This window comes from Epargyreus clarus, unplaced genomic scaffold (genome assembly GCF_041222505.1).
Source record: "Epargyreus clarus isolate Ecla_fem2 unplaced genomic scaffold, WU_Ecla_fem_2.2 ptg000034l, whole genome shotgun sequence".
Taxonomy (NCBI): domain Eukaryota; kingdom Metazoa; phylum Arthropoda; class Insecta; order Lepidoptera; family Hesperiidae; genus Epargyreus; species Epargyreus clarus.
The window spans coordinates 6155729-6172915 of record NW_027332239.1 but is presented as its reverse complement, the minus strand read 5'-3'; the positions used below and the strand labels follow the sequence as shown (position 1 = coordinate 6172915).

Sequence of the window (17187 nt, the reverse complement as noted above, 5' to 3'; positions counted from 1 at the left end):
CCCTCCCTCTTCGACATAAGATCGACCTCAAATCGACATAAGACCTTGGATTAGTACTATATTTGGTATGATGATATAGTTTTTAGTACTCTAAAAGATAATTCAGTAAAAGAGTCTAAATATAAACAGGAAAGCTGAAAAAAGGCATATGCCACATTATTCACCGTTTGAACACCTTAATAAAATGTCGGAAATGGGACATCCTACAATATTCATTGGAGTTGTATCGATCGATTTTGTCAGATGTGGTATATCCTACACTGTTAACCGCACACCATCTACTCACTTTCATGTAGATACTACACGCACCACCAAACGATGCCTAATTTAACATTCTACTATATTCAGGTTTTAACTTTTCAAACTTTTCTAATGACTCATATTATTCGACACACCTACATCTGGTAATTACCACATGAACCCTTAGTCCTGATAATACAGCTTGTACATCCGGGAGATACTTTCTATTCCTTCTAAGTATAGTTTATTTAATTTTCTTCGAACATAGTTGGCCTTGACAACTGGAAAACATCTTACATGATCACAGACACTCTTAACCATGTGCTCGTTGTATACACGTTTCACATGTTCATATCGTCCTCGTTTATCTTCTTCTACGACAGACTGTCCGTCATATTTTTTCCATGCTGTAAAAAAATCGTTATAAAACATTATAGATACGACATATCCGACTCTAATATGATTAGGAATTCTCTATTAATAAAGTCGGTTTGAAATCAAATCAAATAATTTATTTTGCTAAATATAGGTAAATACAGTTGTATATCCTCAAAATTGTCCTCTATATTCCACCTCTTAGAGGTATGCAAAATTTTAATTAATACTTAATTGTCTAGGGTCAAATCTTATTCAAATTAAATTTTAATCAGTCAATTTATAATTTCAAAATATAAACATAACAATATTATTAAATTATTATCAATGATATCTTCCACAATATTTGCAAAAAATTTAGAGCCATTAGTACCTAGTACCTTTAATGATTCTTCGGATTCATCTTCATCTGATGAAGACGAATTGTATACTAACAATAATGATGTGTGTAACAGAAATACATTGATTAATAACTATTTTGGTAGATTACATTAATATTGAAAGGAAATAAAAACACAAAATAATATCAAATTTAAGCTTGAGAATATCAATTTCTAAATTTAATTTTAAATTTCCAATTTTTGTTTTTCCTTATTATGTAGCATAAGTTGTTCTTGGAGTTCTTTCTGTTGAACTATGCTTTCTCTTATCTACTCAAGTTCAAGGTTGTGTAATTCATCCAAGACTGCAAGCTTCTTTTCCCTCAAAGCATTTTTAATTATATTACTGTTGGTACCTCCTTGTTTCTTCTTAATTTAACCTGCAGAGAAAATAGTAATTGGTAAGTAAAAGAATTTTCATGATGATTAACAATTAATTGATAAAGAATATTAATAATGAAGTAAATATTACGTCGTAATGGTGGGGCCATCAATGATGAATGAGGTGTACTGCATTCAAAAGATAATTCAAAAGATTTTCTTTTTTATTTTCTGGTAGATGCTCCGAAACTGGGATAATTTGTTTCACTTCAGGATTCTGAAAGAAATATAATAAAATTCTTTAATTTAATTATGACCCTATAGTGTACAACTATATTTATAGTTGTACACTATAGGGTCATAATTAAATTGCACTATAGGTTTTTTGACGGGTAGTTGCAAATAACATACGCGTAATTAAGTGTGCTCCTTATTATCTTTACTTAAAATTATTAATTGACCTAAATTTAATCTGCACATGCGTTAGTTGCATAGTAAACCCTACTATACTCACTATCTACTATCACTTTTCAACTCATTTCTCCTAATCATTTACTTGGGCATAATTGCATCTACCTAAGTAATATGGATGTACAACTGGTGAATAATCTGGAGGAGCTGGAGAAGATATTCTCTTCACGCATGGCTGATTATGAGGCCAAATTGCAGAAGTGCTCAGCTAGTGCAAGTTCAGTGCACCCTGATATCGCATCCCTGTCCCGTGAGTTCACTGAATTTAAGTATTTTGTCTGGCAAACTTTAAGTACAATAAAATCCCAAATGGAACTCCTTTCACTCGGTTTGGACAGACATGAAACTTTCATGCGCAGGAAGGTGTTATTATTCCATGGACTGCCTGAAAAGGACAATGAAAAACTCCATGAGACGATATACAACATTATATCCGACAAAATGAAAGTGACCGATACATCAATGGATAACTTACGTGTCTGTCATCGTCTGGGTACCTTTAAAGGCAAGAGTAGACCAGTTCTTGTCAGGTTCCACGACATCCATCATCGGCAGGCCATATGGGAAAGTAAAGCACTCTAAAAGGCACCGGGGTCACTATCTCTGAGTTCTTGACCCAAGTGCGGCATAGGGCTTTTATGTCAACACGGAAGCATTTTGGCATGAAGAACTCCTGGACGGTTGAAGGGAAAATTATGGTTCTCCTTCCAAATAAATCGAGACGGAAAATTGAATCCATGGCAGAACTTCAGTTGCTTATTGCACAATATCCATCCGAGACCACTGGTGCAGCCTGTGAGTCAAGCCATTCCGCACAATTGTCCCCTAGTAACGCCGCAACTAAGAGTACTAATGCTGCCAGGAAAACCCGACGCCGATAGCTTTTCAATATCCTAGTTGTTTACAACAACTGCTGCCTACTGCTGTCCTGGCAATGAGCGCCAAGTATTTTGTGGTTGATTTGTCAGTGCTCTCATCAACAATTAAAGAAAATCGTTCAGTTTTCAAAATCTCAACTAACTCACTATGAGACAATTTTCCAGTTACATTTTTAATAATAGCTTGTGCCTTTGTTTTTTCGAAAGTTATCTCTTTTGCTATTTCGGAATCTGCGCACACATCTTGGATAAGTATCTTTAGGTCACCTGAAAAATAATAATAATGATTTGAATACATACAGTAAAAAAATGGTTGTGGAGAAAATATGATACAATATAACCTATAGATTATTAAATTACTAATCCTAGCTAGTCACCATATATGAACTTACCAGCAATGTTAAAAGGTAGATTATTTTTTGCCAAAAAACATGCCATTATTTCACCGGTTTTGATTTTGTCCTCAAATGCCTTTTTTGACTGACCTTGACCAAATTGGGTTATAGTATGTTGGTTTGCTGAGCCTAAAAATAAGTGTTAAAATGTGTATAACTTACTTCATTGATTACTGACTTTTATTTAAAAAATAATAATACCCAAAGATCAAAGATTATATCACATAATAATAATAAAAGTAAAACAATAAGCATGAAACTTCACCTTTCACATTAGAAACATGCTTCAAACTATTCGCATGTTTATTTAGAATAAATCTTCCACCAGCGCATTTAAGATCACACTTGCATGCTTTACAATAAAAATATTCATCCCCCTTCGTACTACCTTGTAGCCAACCTGCATATTCCTTTTCTTTTTCCCATGACTTGATATATTTTTGATCATAGTGCCTTTTTCTGACCTTTCGTGGCGGAGTTTCTGACCTTTGACTCCATGCACCTTCTCCGCCACTATCATGGGCATCGCTGCTATCAGAATCCATTACTCTTTAAGATAGACTCTAGGTTGCTAGAGACAGAAGTAGGTCATAACAACTCACTCACAACTCTGTAGTAACTAACAAAATTAGACAAAAACAAATAATATCACAATTATTATATCAAATTCAACTCAATATTTTGATGTAATGCTAACAAACAGCTCGAATGCTTCAAACGCATTTTACGCGGTTTACGCGGTACTGAAGTGTCAATGTCAACTGTCAATCGTAAGTGTTTTTATTCGCCGTTGAGCTAAGTCACAAAGCCATACCACCTCATCCTTCAGTAAGAAAAAAAATGTTTTCAATAATGGCGTTGAAATTTTTTTTTTTACTTGTAATTCATTTATTCATAAATACAATTATTTACATTTACGTGTCATAAAATTATGAAAATAAGAAAATAAAAAAACACATTAGAAAATTTTGAAAAATAGGTAGATTTGAGGCTTAGGTTGGTAGACAGGTAGACTGAGGGCAAAGTTGGTAGATCTACCTAAAAGTTGGTAGATGTGGCAACACTGGTCCCTCGTGTTTGACAACGTCAAGAACAGCCTACGTTCCGTTACCCATATCACGTTTACATTGTCAAGTGACTTGTGTTATTCTTTGTAGTATGTGTGCTGCGTGTTGATCTTTATAATTAATTACTTTTAGCGTCAATTTTGTCCATATTTTTATTTTATTTGTTTTTTTTCTCTCTTCTTTTTACTTTACTTATGTTTTACATAACTATTTCTTTTTGTTTTTTTTTCTTAATGTTTTTTGTGTATTACTAAAATATTGTATCATTTTAATAGATATAATTGTGAATTTCTTTGAACATACCTGATAGTGAGTAATTCGTGGGTTTGTGCATTGATTTAGTTTAATTTTTATTTTTTTTTATTTTTGTAATATACATATATTTATTGTTATATTTGTTATAGTATATATCTGAATAATTTTTATATTATGGATGGTTTAATTAATATAAATGATAGTTTTTTATCATGCTCTTCATCAAACAGCAGTTTTATTAGTGCGGACAGTGACTCTTCTGCTTGTCTAACCTTGCATGATCAGATTTTCGCTACATACGCCAGTTATTTAACCAACTTTAATATTGTTCATATAAATGCGCAGAGTATTCCGGCACATTATTCCGATCTTCTGGCATCTTTAAGCACTGCTCATCTGGACGCAGTACTAATTTCGGAATCCTTTCTTAAACCCTCTCTTCTTTCCTCCCAGTTCAGGTTACCAGGATTTGTCCTAATCCGCAATGACAGAATCGGTAAAGGTTGCGGAGGTGTTTGCATTTACCTACGCGCTGATATTCCGTTTAAAGTGGTTAGTGCTTCCCCTTCTCAATACACCGAGTCAGTGGAATACTTATTTGCTGAAGTCATTATCCATACCTCTAAAGTGTTACTCGGTGTATTGTATTGCCCTAATCTTAATATCGACTATTTTAGCACCCTAGACGATATTTTAGTAGACATGTGTCCTATTTTTGACCATGTCATAATAATGGGAGACTTTAACACATGTTTGTTAAAGAATGATCTCCGCTCCTCTAAACTTCAAACCTTGTTAGCTTCTTACAATCTTCAGATTCTGCCACTTGGGCCAACTCACCATTTTCCTAACTGTACCCCGTCTCTTCTAGACCTCACGATTGTCTCTTCACCTGGTAACGTCGATACACATGGGCAACTCACTTCTTCTTTTTCATACCATGATCTTGTGTATCTATCTTATCGTATCCGTTCTTCTAAGCGTAAATCGCAATATCTAATTCTTCGTAGTTATAAAGGCATTGACTTGGAGGCATTGCGACGTGACGCTGATGCTATAGACTGGACATCGCTTATGAACAGCGCCAGCATCGACGACAAAGTGCGCGAGTTCAACCATCAGATACTCAGATTATACAACCACCACGCACCTCTTAGGCGTGTCAAAGTCAAGCATGCTCCGGCTCCTTGGCTTACCCCGGCTATCAAGCATTATATGGGTCTTAGGAATAAAGCCAAGAAGAAATATAAACGTTGTCCATCAGAGCGGAATTTGGCCATGTTTAAACATCTACGGAATCGCTGCAATCGTCTGTGTAGAGATGCTAGGAGACGCTATTTCCACGACTCTCTTGTCAATCGTAGCTCTGCTGAGGTTTGGAAATTCCTTAAATCAGTAGGAATTCGCAAAACTTCACCTGTTGTTGATAGTGATATGGATCTAAACCACTTAAACAAACATTTCTCTTTAACGCCTTCTTGTTTGGATCCAGTCACTAAGAACAACACGTTACTTTCTCTATTAAATTCTCCCAAGCCGTGTTGTTCTCCATTTAACCTCACGGTAGCTACGGAAGAAGACGTTAAAACATCGATTAAGGCGATTACTTCGACCGCGGTCGGAAATGACAATTTGTGCTCAAAAATGATCTCACCTATCCTTGAAAACATAATTTCTGTAATTTCTCAAATTTTGAACTTCTCTTTATCGTTCTGTACATTCCCTTCAGCTTGGAAACTGGCTAACATCACCTCTGTGCCGAAAAAAGCAAACCCCGTTTCACTGTCCGATTTTCGTCCTATCTCAATCCTGCCTTTTCTTTGTAAAGTACTTGAGCACATTGTCCATAAGCAACTTTCATCCTTTCTTATTGACAACTCTCTTCTTAGCCCTTACCAATCTGGTTTCCGACCCGGTCATAGCACCGTAACTGCGCTGCTAAATGTCACAGATGATATTCGCTGGGCGATGGAAAATAAATCTATAACCGTATTAATTCTGTTAGACTTTAGCAGTGCTTTTACCTCCGTGGACTTCGATATCCTTACTGGTATTCTCAGTTCAATTAACGTCTCAACTTCTGCCGTCACATGGTTTAATTCCTATCTTCGAGGACGGTCACAGCGGGTCCACCAGGGGGAGTATTTCTCGGACTGGTGTGAACTCTCTGCTGGCGTTCCTCAAGGTGGCGTTCTCTCTCCTTTGCTTTTCTCTATTTTTATTAATTCCATTACAAAAATGATATCCTCAAACTTCCATCTTTACGCAGACGATTTGCAGCTTTATCGTCACTTTACGGTGCCCAACGCCCTCAGTGAAATTAGCAAACTGAATGACGATCTATTTCGAATTACCGAATGGGCGAAGGCATTTGGAATTTTGATTAATCCAAACAAAACACAAGCCATTATTATTGGTAGCAAATACTATCGCAATCAAATGTTGAGTGCGCATTTGGAATTATGAGTAATAAATGGAGAATATTCCATCGACCCATCGATGTGTCCCCAAAATTTGCCAAAAACATAGTGAAAGCTTGTGTTATTTTACATAACATCGTGAGGAAGCGTGATGGATATCGAATAGACGATATAATTTTAAGTGAGAGATCATCTCTAGAAACTTTGTCCAGTCCCCAGACAAAATCCACTAATAAAACAGGACGTGGAGTCCGTGCAACCTTTGCTGATTATTTCGTTTCAGATGTAGGTAAATTACCATGGCAACTGTCCAAGATCTAGGTCATAAAAATAAATATTTATATAACTTGTAAATTAATTATTAGCTACAGTAGGGCCGTTAGCAACTGAACGTTGGGGCAATAAATATTTTTACGTAGTAACTATTATCTAATCTGTGTCCTAACGCTCAGTTGCTAATGGTCCTGCTATACGTACCTATACATTAAATAATAATTAATAGTTTAAAAGAACTAAAAAAATACGCTTTATATTTATTTTATTAACAGTGGTCCATCTAGTGGCACTTGGAGGTTCTATGTACATAGCTTGCTTGCATAACAATTATTTATTAGGACAATAATTAGTCATTAGCTAGATGACTTCGTAGTTCACCACTTTACCCAGAGATGGCGTAACATAGTATGGATAATAATTATAATTGTTTAATCGCGAATCCTGAAGGTCCTAGTAAGGATATCGGGACGATTCTTTCATATTATTGCATTGTCATCGGCCCTTGATAAGTATACAAAAATTCAAATTAATCCGACATTTCAAAGTTGGTTAAAATCGCGTTCAAAGATTCCGTTACATACATACATACATACATACAACCGAAGCTAATAAAAGCGTATTAACAAACATACATTATACCTATATTACACTATCACATTATGATACAATTTTGGGGTTATAATTTTGTGAAGTTTGTTTATGAATTTTAGGTTGCTTATCAGATGTAAATAACCCATGTAGGTATTATAATGTACTCGTATGTAAACGTGTAGTTCTGTTTTCAGATTTATTAAAAGTGTAAATTACTTAAATACCAGTCTTTTTTTTCTCATCTTGATTTAAAACTTCATATCCCTCTTCAAGGTATTCACAAACTTCTCGCCAATTATTGTCTCGGAGTATTTTATTTTTATATTCCTCGTGAGTTTTATCCCACAAGCATGGTTTAGATTCTACCAGTTCAATTAATGTAATTATATCGTATTTAAATGATGACGACGCCATGATGACAACCAAACTAGTAAACAAGCTCAAAATGGCCGCCGCGCATCGGGCTCTACGCACACAGAGACAATTTAGATACACGTAGAGCACACATACAAACATTATCGCCCGACGGCTCACGGGCGTCCGATGGTGTCGCCAGCATATCGCTGTCGGCTCCGATATCCGATATCGGAACGGACAATGTGAAAGGCAGGTACATGATTCATACATTTTACTTACCCCGATATCGTATCGGCGTCCGATACCGATATCGGATCGGATAATGTGAAAACGCTCTTACGGTAATCACTACCGCCATGATGTTTTTCCACTGTTGTGTTGCAAGTTTAAGTGTAAATTATTGTTTTTAAACAATTAAACGAACATGATTTGAAGAAAATGAACACCTACGAATTGTTCTTTGCTTGTTTTCTTAGTTTTTAGTATAGTGTACAAAAGGTGGCCGGGAGCCCATTCATTTTGAAACTCCTTTGACATTATTGTTTTTAATAAATTTATGACCGCTGTATTTATCGATTTATTTTTTCTAAATCCCAGTTGTTCGTCAGCTAAAATGTTGAATTTCTCTAAATAATAATATAAATGATTGTTTCTTAGATAACCTTCTCGAATACTTTAGATAATACAGGAATAACAGCAATGGGGCGGTAGTCTACCATTTCCTTACTATCATGTTTTTTGTAAACTGGTTTTATTATTGTTAATTTCAGTCTATCTGGAAGTTTGTTCCACTTGGCGCACCATCTTGTAGTTCGTCTTTGGCTCGTTTACTAAAAATTATAAGTGGCGGGACAAAATATCTAGCTGCGCTAGCGCAACAAACGGCTGTTGTAGTGGTACCACGTTCGCCACTAGTTACGGAACCTACTTGGTGTTTGCCTTTCTGCGCCAGGATTTTTCACGGCTTTCTTTGAACTGATGTGAGCCCTGTCTCATCAACATTAAAAATGTTTCTCGGGTCGTTTATGTTATTTTCGTTCATAACTTTCTCTAATTTCTCAAAAAAATCTTTCACTGTTGGTTTGTTAATCGCTGTAGCTCTATTAAAAGAAGTTGCCCTAGGTTGTCTTAATTCAGGATGTCTCTTTAAAAAATCGTAGTACCATTTTTATCCAGCCGTTTCTTTATCTTTATTAAATCTATGCTTTAAACCATTTCTTTCAGCAATTTTAAAAGCTAAACTTCTAACAACTTTTGGTGTAATTCCATATAAACAACCTTCTAATTCCAAAATATGATCAACTAATTTATTTTCCAAATCAGGAGTAAGATCACCAGTCGAACCAATTATTTGCTTTTCTCCTTTAGCCTTTGAATTTTTGTCGTCAAATCTTCGCTTCAGTGTCGCCTTTGGTACACCATATATCTTGCTCACCTCATTTAGACCAGCTTCTTGTTTGATTAAGGCTTGTAATTCCAGTTTCATACTTTCTTCATTCCATGCATAATATTCGCCACGTTTTGCCATGCCGAAATAGAAAAATAATCGATGAAAATTTATTTTTTAAAAGTTGCTATGCTTGGACCAGTTCAATGAAAGATCCTCCTCGCACTGGTCCAATGATGGCAATTTGCTGCTTAAATACAAATATATATATAAAAAAAACCTTACTTTTTAAAGTATTTTGCTTATAAAATTAGATGAACAAATAAATAAGGTGTGCAAATACTAAAAAACTACATTGCCAACACGTAAAAATCGGGACTTACATGGTAAAAAAGTCTCTGGCAATATTATATCGAGAGCGCGTGAGACAATCCAACGTACGTCTTCCCCAACGAAGCACACGGCGGCACTGGCCGGAGTAGGGGAGTGTAATAGTACAAATAGGTTATGTTTCGTCGACTTGGTTGACTTTTAAATTTGTTCGGTTTCGAGAAACCAAAGCGGTCCAATCAAAGACCCGGTTCAATAATCGCAACCTTACCCTATAAATATTTCCGAAATATAATCTCTCGTATGACGTTCTTCAAGAACTTCCGCTTTCAAAACGATATTTTTTCGTTAAAAGTCTTTGGTAATACTATGACATGTTAAAGATAACAATGAAACTTCCGATGATGAGATGATGACCAGATATCTGATGTGAAGGAACTTTCTCAAAATCTTGTAACATGCTTTTTATTTTTGATGACACTTTATCGTATAGCTCGCTGCAAACAAGTTCCGTAAAATATTTTCTGCCTTTTAGAACATAGTTTTGAACTATATGGTCCATCAATCGTCGGAACCCTAATTGTTCTACGTGTTGAAAAGGTAAATCTGATAAAGCTAACATTTCAGCAATCAAATAAATCATTTTTTATTGATTTGGGGTTTGTATTTTCCACGTTCTAGCTTTTCCCATGTATTCCGTAAAAAGTTTGTTTGAATTCTCTTTTTACCGTTTGCAAAGATGACCCCGGCCGTGATATTTCATCGGTGCTTCTCTTAGCGGAATCTTCCAGTAAGAATAAATCATATTCTTCAGGATGTTTTCTCTGTAAATGATTTTTTAAAGAAGTTGTGGCTTTTCCCTCACGGGAATACTTTCCGTTACAAATTTTACACTTCGCACATTCATCATTTACTATCTCAAAACATTTCCAAATTACACTAGAAAACTTCTTAGTAGTGATGAAACGGATATTCGCATTCGCATTCGCGAATATCCGCATATTTTTCAATATTCGAAAATTATGCGAATGTTTTTAATAATCAAAAAGGAAATTATTATATGCATGCATATGAAATAAAATACAATAGATAACAGTTAAATATTATTATTAAATCATACTTCTACATTCTAAATTTAAGTCTCATTTATGAAAAAAAGAACTTCAGAGCTCTTATCAAGTCTAACATTAATCAGCCCTGTTATAACTAGGTTTGTATTTATTTAGTAGTATATTATTACTTTACAACCATTTTAAATAACATTTACAATTTCTATTTACTAAAAAACTAAACAATTACTTAAAACAAAATTATTAAACTTTATCAGCCTTACAAATAAACGTGTCATAAAATGTTATGTTAAGCATAAATGGAGAATAAGCGAAATTCCTACAAATAAACTTGTAATAGCTTATACATAGTATATCGTCTATATAACCGTCCATACAAGAGTTATACAATCCCTCACCCTTGTTTAAGTTCCGTATAACATAAAATCTTTGACATTCTATAATATAACATCGCTCCATTTTTTTATAAAAATTGTTTGTTAAATTAAATTGAAAGCATTATGATGGGAGTAAGAGCTGTAGAAGAAGTAGAGGAAGTTAATTATGTAATAAACAATTTACATATTGTAAGAAGGACAAAAACTTATAAAAAAAGAGAAAATCCTTTTGAATTATTCAATGATGCAGAATTTCGTATAAAATATCGATTTTCCAAGGAAGGTGTCATGTTTTTGGACCACTTATTTGGTGATTCTCTAGGAGTGGATAGGCGTGGAGGTGGCTTATCTTCCATTTTACAAATATTGATAGCTTTGAGGTACTGGGGCCGCAATCAAGTAAGTTGTATTTCCTAAACATACTTAATAGTATAAATTTTATCAATTTCATTTATTGTTAATTTTTTTAGATACAAGATGATGCTGCTGATATTCATGGTCTCACTCAGCAGTCTGTGACAGCAGTGTGTCGTCGAGTAGCAAGAGCAATCTTAAGCAAAAGATTAAATTATATAAATATGCCTGTCTCTATAAACGAACAGGTTAATCTAATGCGAGAATTTGAAACATTAGCAGGATTTAAAAATGTAATAGGTGCCATAGATTGTACACATATAAGAGTGCCAAAAGTACAAGGAATTCATGGTCAATATTATATTAACCGTAAAGGATACAGTTCATTAAACGTTCAGGTAGGCACATATTAATCATTGTATATACAATTTCGCTATCCTGCTAACGTATTGTTACCTATGTATTTGTTATTTCAGATAGTTTGTGATGCCAGGCTAAAAATTATGAATATTATTGCTCATTGGCGAGGGAGTACACATGACTCTCGAATATTCAATGAAAGTCGATTAAAAAGAAATTTTGAAGAAGGTCGATTTCATGGTAGACTGTTGGGAGACTCTGGATATGCGTGTACCTCATATTTATTTACTCCTTTATTGAATCCAATGACTCTAAAAGAACATTCATACAATCATGCCCACATTAGAACGAGAAATAGTATTGAAAGGTGTTTTGGTGTGTGGAAAAATAGATTCAGATGCTTATTAACAGGCTTCAGGACGTCTTTAGAAAATACCAAAATGTATATAGTCGCCCTGGCGGTATTACACAACATAGCCATTGAATTAAAAGAAGAACCTTTTATTGACAATTATTGTAATGAACGTTTCCCTCAACCACCTGTAACAAATATACAAACAAATACAATGCGTGACGCTTCAGTAAGAGCTCTATTTATAGAAGAAAATTTCTAAGGTAATAAAAATAAAATAATGTCAATATGGTTTTTATTTAGATTTATTTAATATTTCTAATTGTTTAAGTAAAATTTGATTTTGTAGTTTTAAATTTTCTAACATTTGGTCACTTATTTCCTTCATACTTTTTAGCCGTAGTTCATGCTCTTTTTGGAGCCGCTCATTTTCTAATTTTCTATATATTTGCATATCTTCAAATGATGCAGCAGAAAAGTTGAAATTGTCATTTTTTTTTACCTGTAATATACGAATAATTCATACATGAGTTCTTATAGCAAGACAGCGATAAGGAAAGTTACACAAATATCTACATTAAATAACCATTTTTAATTAGCAAACCTAAAAAATCTTATCCAGGGAAACAAAACACAATATATTAATTGAATTTATGGAGGATAGTTAAGTACGAGTAGATTTTTGGTTTCATCAGCTCATACCAATGTAGTTATGAAAAAAATTGGTCTTAACCATTACATGCTTATAGTAATTATTTATATATTTTGTGCCCAGTCCGAACTAGATGATTCACAATAATCTACATAAAATTCGTATTTATACTGCAATCATGAATTTAAAGATGTTATGAGTGTTAATAAATTACATTTTTTATGTATATAATATAATTATTGTAATGATAATACCTTTTTTATCTTTGCAGAGAGTGTTGCCTTCCGGTTGGGTCTTTTCACAGTAGAAAAAGTCGGCGATATGTTTTCCTTTTGTTCTTCCTGTGCAGACAACAAAATAATATATTTGAAATTGTATTTAAAAGTAAATAAATGATACTATTTGAATAAAGTTACTACTACCTTATTGTTAGTATTATCAATGGCATGGTCTTCCTCTTCTAAAACAATAATTTCTGTTGAAAAATCCTGCAATTTGCAAAAACATGTATATATCCATACTCAATATTATAAATGTGAAAGTGTGATTATGACAACACAAGGTACATGTCAACGGTTAGCTGTATTGTGATGAAATTTAGTACACAGGTATACAATGATTTAAAGAGTAGCATAGGCTACCATTTATCTCAATTGCTCATGTGAAAGTTTAGGGTATCAGATATAACCAGTAATATAAAAAAGGAACTGTCAGAGTAAAACTGTTTTAAAAAACAATAAACATAAATAAGATATGCTTACATTGATACCATCACAGTCGTATTCATTTGTATCTATTGTGAATTCATGTGGAATCATATCGGTTATTTCTAATATTTCTGGTGTAGGAGATGGAGGTTTTGGACCTCCTCCAGTTTTCAAAACCTCCTGCCTATAAGTTGCCAACTCTTTTTTCGTGGAGATTTTCATAACCCTCCACTGGTTCATCAATTGTTTTTTATCCCGTTTTCTGGTATTAACGGTGTTAAATCTATAAAAAAATACATAAATGTATAGAAATTAACGCATTTAGTTTTAAGTTGCTTAAAAAGTAGGCAGGTATTGCATGGAAATCTTACTATTCTGTTATTTCAGACCAAGCTTCTAATTTAGCTTTGTTAGTATTTGTACTCAAATCCTTATTTTCTATTATATTGAGATATGGTTTTAGGGTATCTCTCAAAATTTGCTGCAATCAAAATAATTTGGTTATTAAAGGTAAACGAATATCCCATGAATAACCGATATCAATATTAATTTACCTTTTCTTCTTTTTCCCAGTTGATTGACCTCTCTCTCTTGTTAGCCATTATTTACAATCAACTTTTAAAACTATTATTATGTTTTACAATAAACTTTTCAATATTTATGAAAATATACGATGTGAATAATTTGAATATTTGAACTTGAGAAAATAATAAATATGTTCAAATGACATTAAAAACGTCAACTGTAATCTTTGGTGATACAATTGACATAATATCCATAAACAATTGTCTACTTTTTTTGTGAAATGCGACGTTGCCGTTTCGTGCAGTTATACGTAAATTGGGTATAGTTATGACGATGTTATGCCGAGTTTATTTGTTAGAAAATTAAATTTTCTTATGCATAATTTATGCTAAATATAACTATTCATAGCATAACCATGGTATAAGTATATTTTTATTTGTAAGGCCGTATATATCTAATGTATTAAGTATTAATAACCTTTGGCTTTAAAAGTACCTATATTTTTTCATTGCACTTTATGTATCTGAGAAATCTGAGAAATGAAATATAAACTTAAAAAACAAAACAACGAATACTTGACCCATTCATTGCCACCAACGCAAATGGTGCGTTGATTGAAATGACTACATCATGCTACTAACGCACCATATGCGTTGAGTCACCTATTCACGTTTTTATCACTTCACTTAAAAATTGGTAGAAATTGATTTAATTACTTGGCAACAGTCACAACTTGAAATATTTTTAAATATAGAAACACTGTTGGTTTCCGGCTCGCTCTGTCAATTTTGTTTTGACAGCGAAAAGACGGTTGGTGTTAAAAACCTCTATTTTGATTTGGGAATAACTTGAGTTTTATTGAGTGTTCGTTACGTATTTGTTCATTGGGAGATAAAGGTAAGTAATAACCTTAATTCTATCATTATTTTCATTGATTTTATTGCGCATTACTCTAACGAAATCAAATCAACGCATACGGTGCGTTCTTTGGCATAGCAGTAATATTCTTTGTTGGATAGTTTCATGCAGGAGGTAAAATACAAAACATATATATTTGCGTACTATTTTAAATCTGTTTTAATTTAAGCATGTGGTTTACTTGTGTGACAGAAAACTAATACTTTTTCTATAAAAAAATAATGAAATCTCTAAGTAAAACCAATCCAAGTCTAAGGTTATTTAATGCGATTTCTTTACTAATATTGACTTGGATGTGACAACAAGTAAATGTGCATAAAGAATGTTCAACGGCCAGTGACATAAACTCTAACTATATTAATAAAAAAATTACAAAAAAGAACCTTAGACTTGGCTTTGCTTAGAGATTTCATTACTTTTTATAGAATAAGCAGTTCCGTCAACACTTTGCTAGTTTTTACAGGATGTTGTTTTTTACAGAATGATTTTGGTGAGATACTGTTGAAAAATTCTAATCAACACCAATAGTACATTACAATACGAGGACGAAAAATTTTTTTCTGACAAGTGTGAGCTTGCAGGCCGAGCCGCAGGCGAGGACTGCAATCACACGAGTCAGAAAAACATTTTTCGTCCGCGTGTTGTATAAAATTTTATATTACGGGGTCGGAAATGGGGGTTTTGCGCACGCGAAGCGTGCGTAAAACGTCCATTTACGCACGCCGTGATATAAAGTGAAATCAAACTCATCTTGTAGGTCTTGAAGTCATGTAATAATATAGTCACATAAACGGTACAGAGTAACGATATAACAATTATACGTAAGTAAGTTCACACTAGTGATTAGAAGTATTATAACTACACAAGTATCTCCGTTATTCGACTGCTCTTGCTGAAATCTCCGACCAGAATGTCGCTCTCTGTTAATTCGAGCGCCGCCAAGGTGTCGTCCCCACTTCACCTACCCGCATCTGTTTTTAAACTGTAGTATCAAATGAGTCACTTATTACTTTAATGTAACGTTATAAAAATGTGATATCGTTAATATCCAAGCTTCTTATTAACGACGATAACATTCGGCCGTCCTGCTCACACGTTCGTCCTCGATCGTGTATGGTCTGATGCAAGAGCTGCAAAAGAAAACCAGTTGTTTAATGCCTAAGTCCAGAAGAGTTACACATTTTCTTGTAATACCGACTCGCACGTAAGAGGCCCGAACTGTTTATCAAAAACATGGCTTAAACTCTACGCATTTTCTTGCAATACCGACTCGCATGTAAAAAGCCCGAACTGTTGATCCGAACCAAGGCTTAAACTAGGTGATGTTCATATAGAATCACACTAGTTGTGTATTACCTAGGTTATAAATCTGCCCCAACAGTGTTCACCACGGATTTCTGTTGCAGGCATAGTTCATAAGGACTCTTTACATAAATGTCATATGCGCGACAGGTATTGAAGCGAATGCATTAGACCATTGTTAAATAATAAAACACACGGTTTAAACTAGGTGATGTTCATATAGGATCACTCTAGTCATGTATCACCGCAGTTTTTATACCTTGTTTACGATAACATTCGGCCAGTGCTCAACTCAAATTTACTCTAAAAATGCAATATTCACTCAATGTAATACATCCACCCAACATACATACATACATACACCCAACCATATGCATCACCAAGAGACACCCGCGAACATTACACTGCTCGAGGCATCTGCACTAATCCATCTTAACTACAGATAAATAAAAATCAAACTAAAAAAAATTTCCTACACCTACAGTAATGACAACATCTAGCTGCCCACTTTACTTATGTCTGGATTCTAAGTCCAATAGTTAAATCTCCAACAACTATTGATTCGATAAAGTTACGCATCAGAATAACGACGTTTATCTTATTAGTCCATTTCGGAATGCTCAACAACCTGTTCAATAACTGTTATACTGATAGATAGATAGATCTATAGTTGGCCACTAAATGAATCTGTGCGACTCAAAATACTATTATAAAATTATTTTATTACTACTTAGTACTTCTTTTAATTATTACAATGTTATTTTATACAAATAGTTGCCTTTCCAATGTACGTCTTTTATCAACTGATGAAGCAGTATCAAAATAAT

The 17187-nt window shown here is 33.9% G+C and overlaps 1 protein-coding gene and 2 long non-coding RNA genes across 7 annotated transcripts; 1 reads left to right on the top strand and 2 right to left on the bottom strand.

The window, feature by feature from the left end:
* Positions 1-1152: 1152 nt before the first annotated feature.
* On the bottom strand, positions 1153-4995 carry LOC140755931 (uncharacterized). Of its 3 annotated transcripts, none has more exons than XR_012103847.1 (6): positions 3326-4995; positions 3058-3189; positions 2263-2932; positions 1831-2172; positions 1468-1593; positions 1153-1375 (listed from the first exon to the last, which is right to left on the bottom strand). It is a non-coding gene; the product is annotated as an uncharacterized LOC140755931 (long non-coding RNA). The 3 variants fall into 3 exon arrangements; XR_012103848.1 differs by having other exon boundaries at positions 1873-2172; XR_012103849.1 differs by having other exon boundaries at positions 1893-2172.
* A 6462-nt stretch (positions 4996-11457) lies between these two features.
* Positions 11458-13334, top strand: LOC140755933 (uncharacterized). Its single transcript, XR_012103850.1, has 4 exons — positions 11458-11589; positions 11661-11942; positions 12021-12519; positions 13180-13334. It is a non-coding gene; the product is annotated as an uncharacterized LOC140755933 (long non-coding RNA).
* LOC140755930 (uncharacterized) lies at positions 12310-13855 on the bottom strand. 3 transcript variants are annotated; one of them, XM_073091288.1, is made up of 4 exons: positions 13670-13855; positions 13331-13396; positions 13163-13249; positions 12310-12444 (listed from the first exon to the last, which is right to left on the bottom strand). In XM_073091288.1, the coding sequence occupies exons 1-4, from the start codon at positions 13853-13855 to the stop codon at positions 12406-12408; spliced, it is 378 nt and encodes a 125-aa protein (XP_072947389.1). In that variant the 3' UTR covers positions 12310-12405. The 3 variants fall into 3 exon arrangements, with proteins under 3 accessions (XP_072947389.1, XP_072947390.1, XP_072947388.1); XM_073091289.1 differs by lacking the exon at positions 12310-12444 and adding an exon at positions 12544-12756 and having other exon boundaries at positions 13160-13249; XM_073091287.1 differs by lacking the exon at positions 12310-12444 and adding an exon at positions 12544-12758.
* Between the last annotated feature and the right edge of the window lie 3332 nt (positions 13856-17187).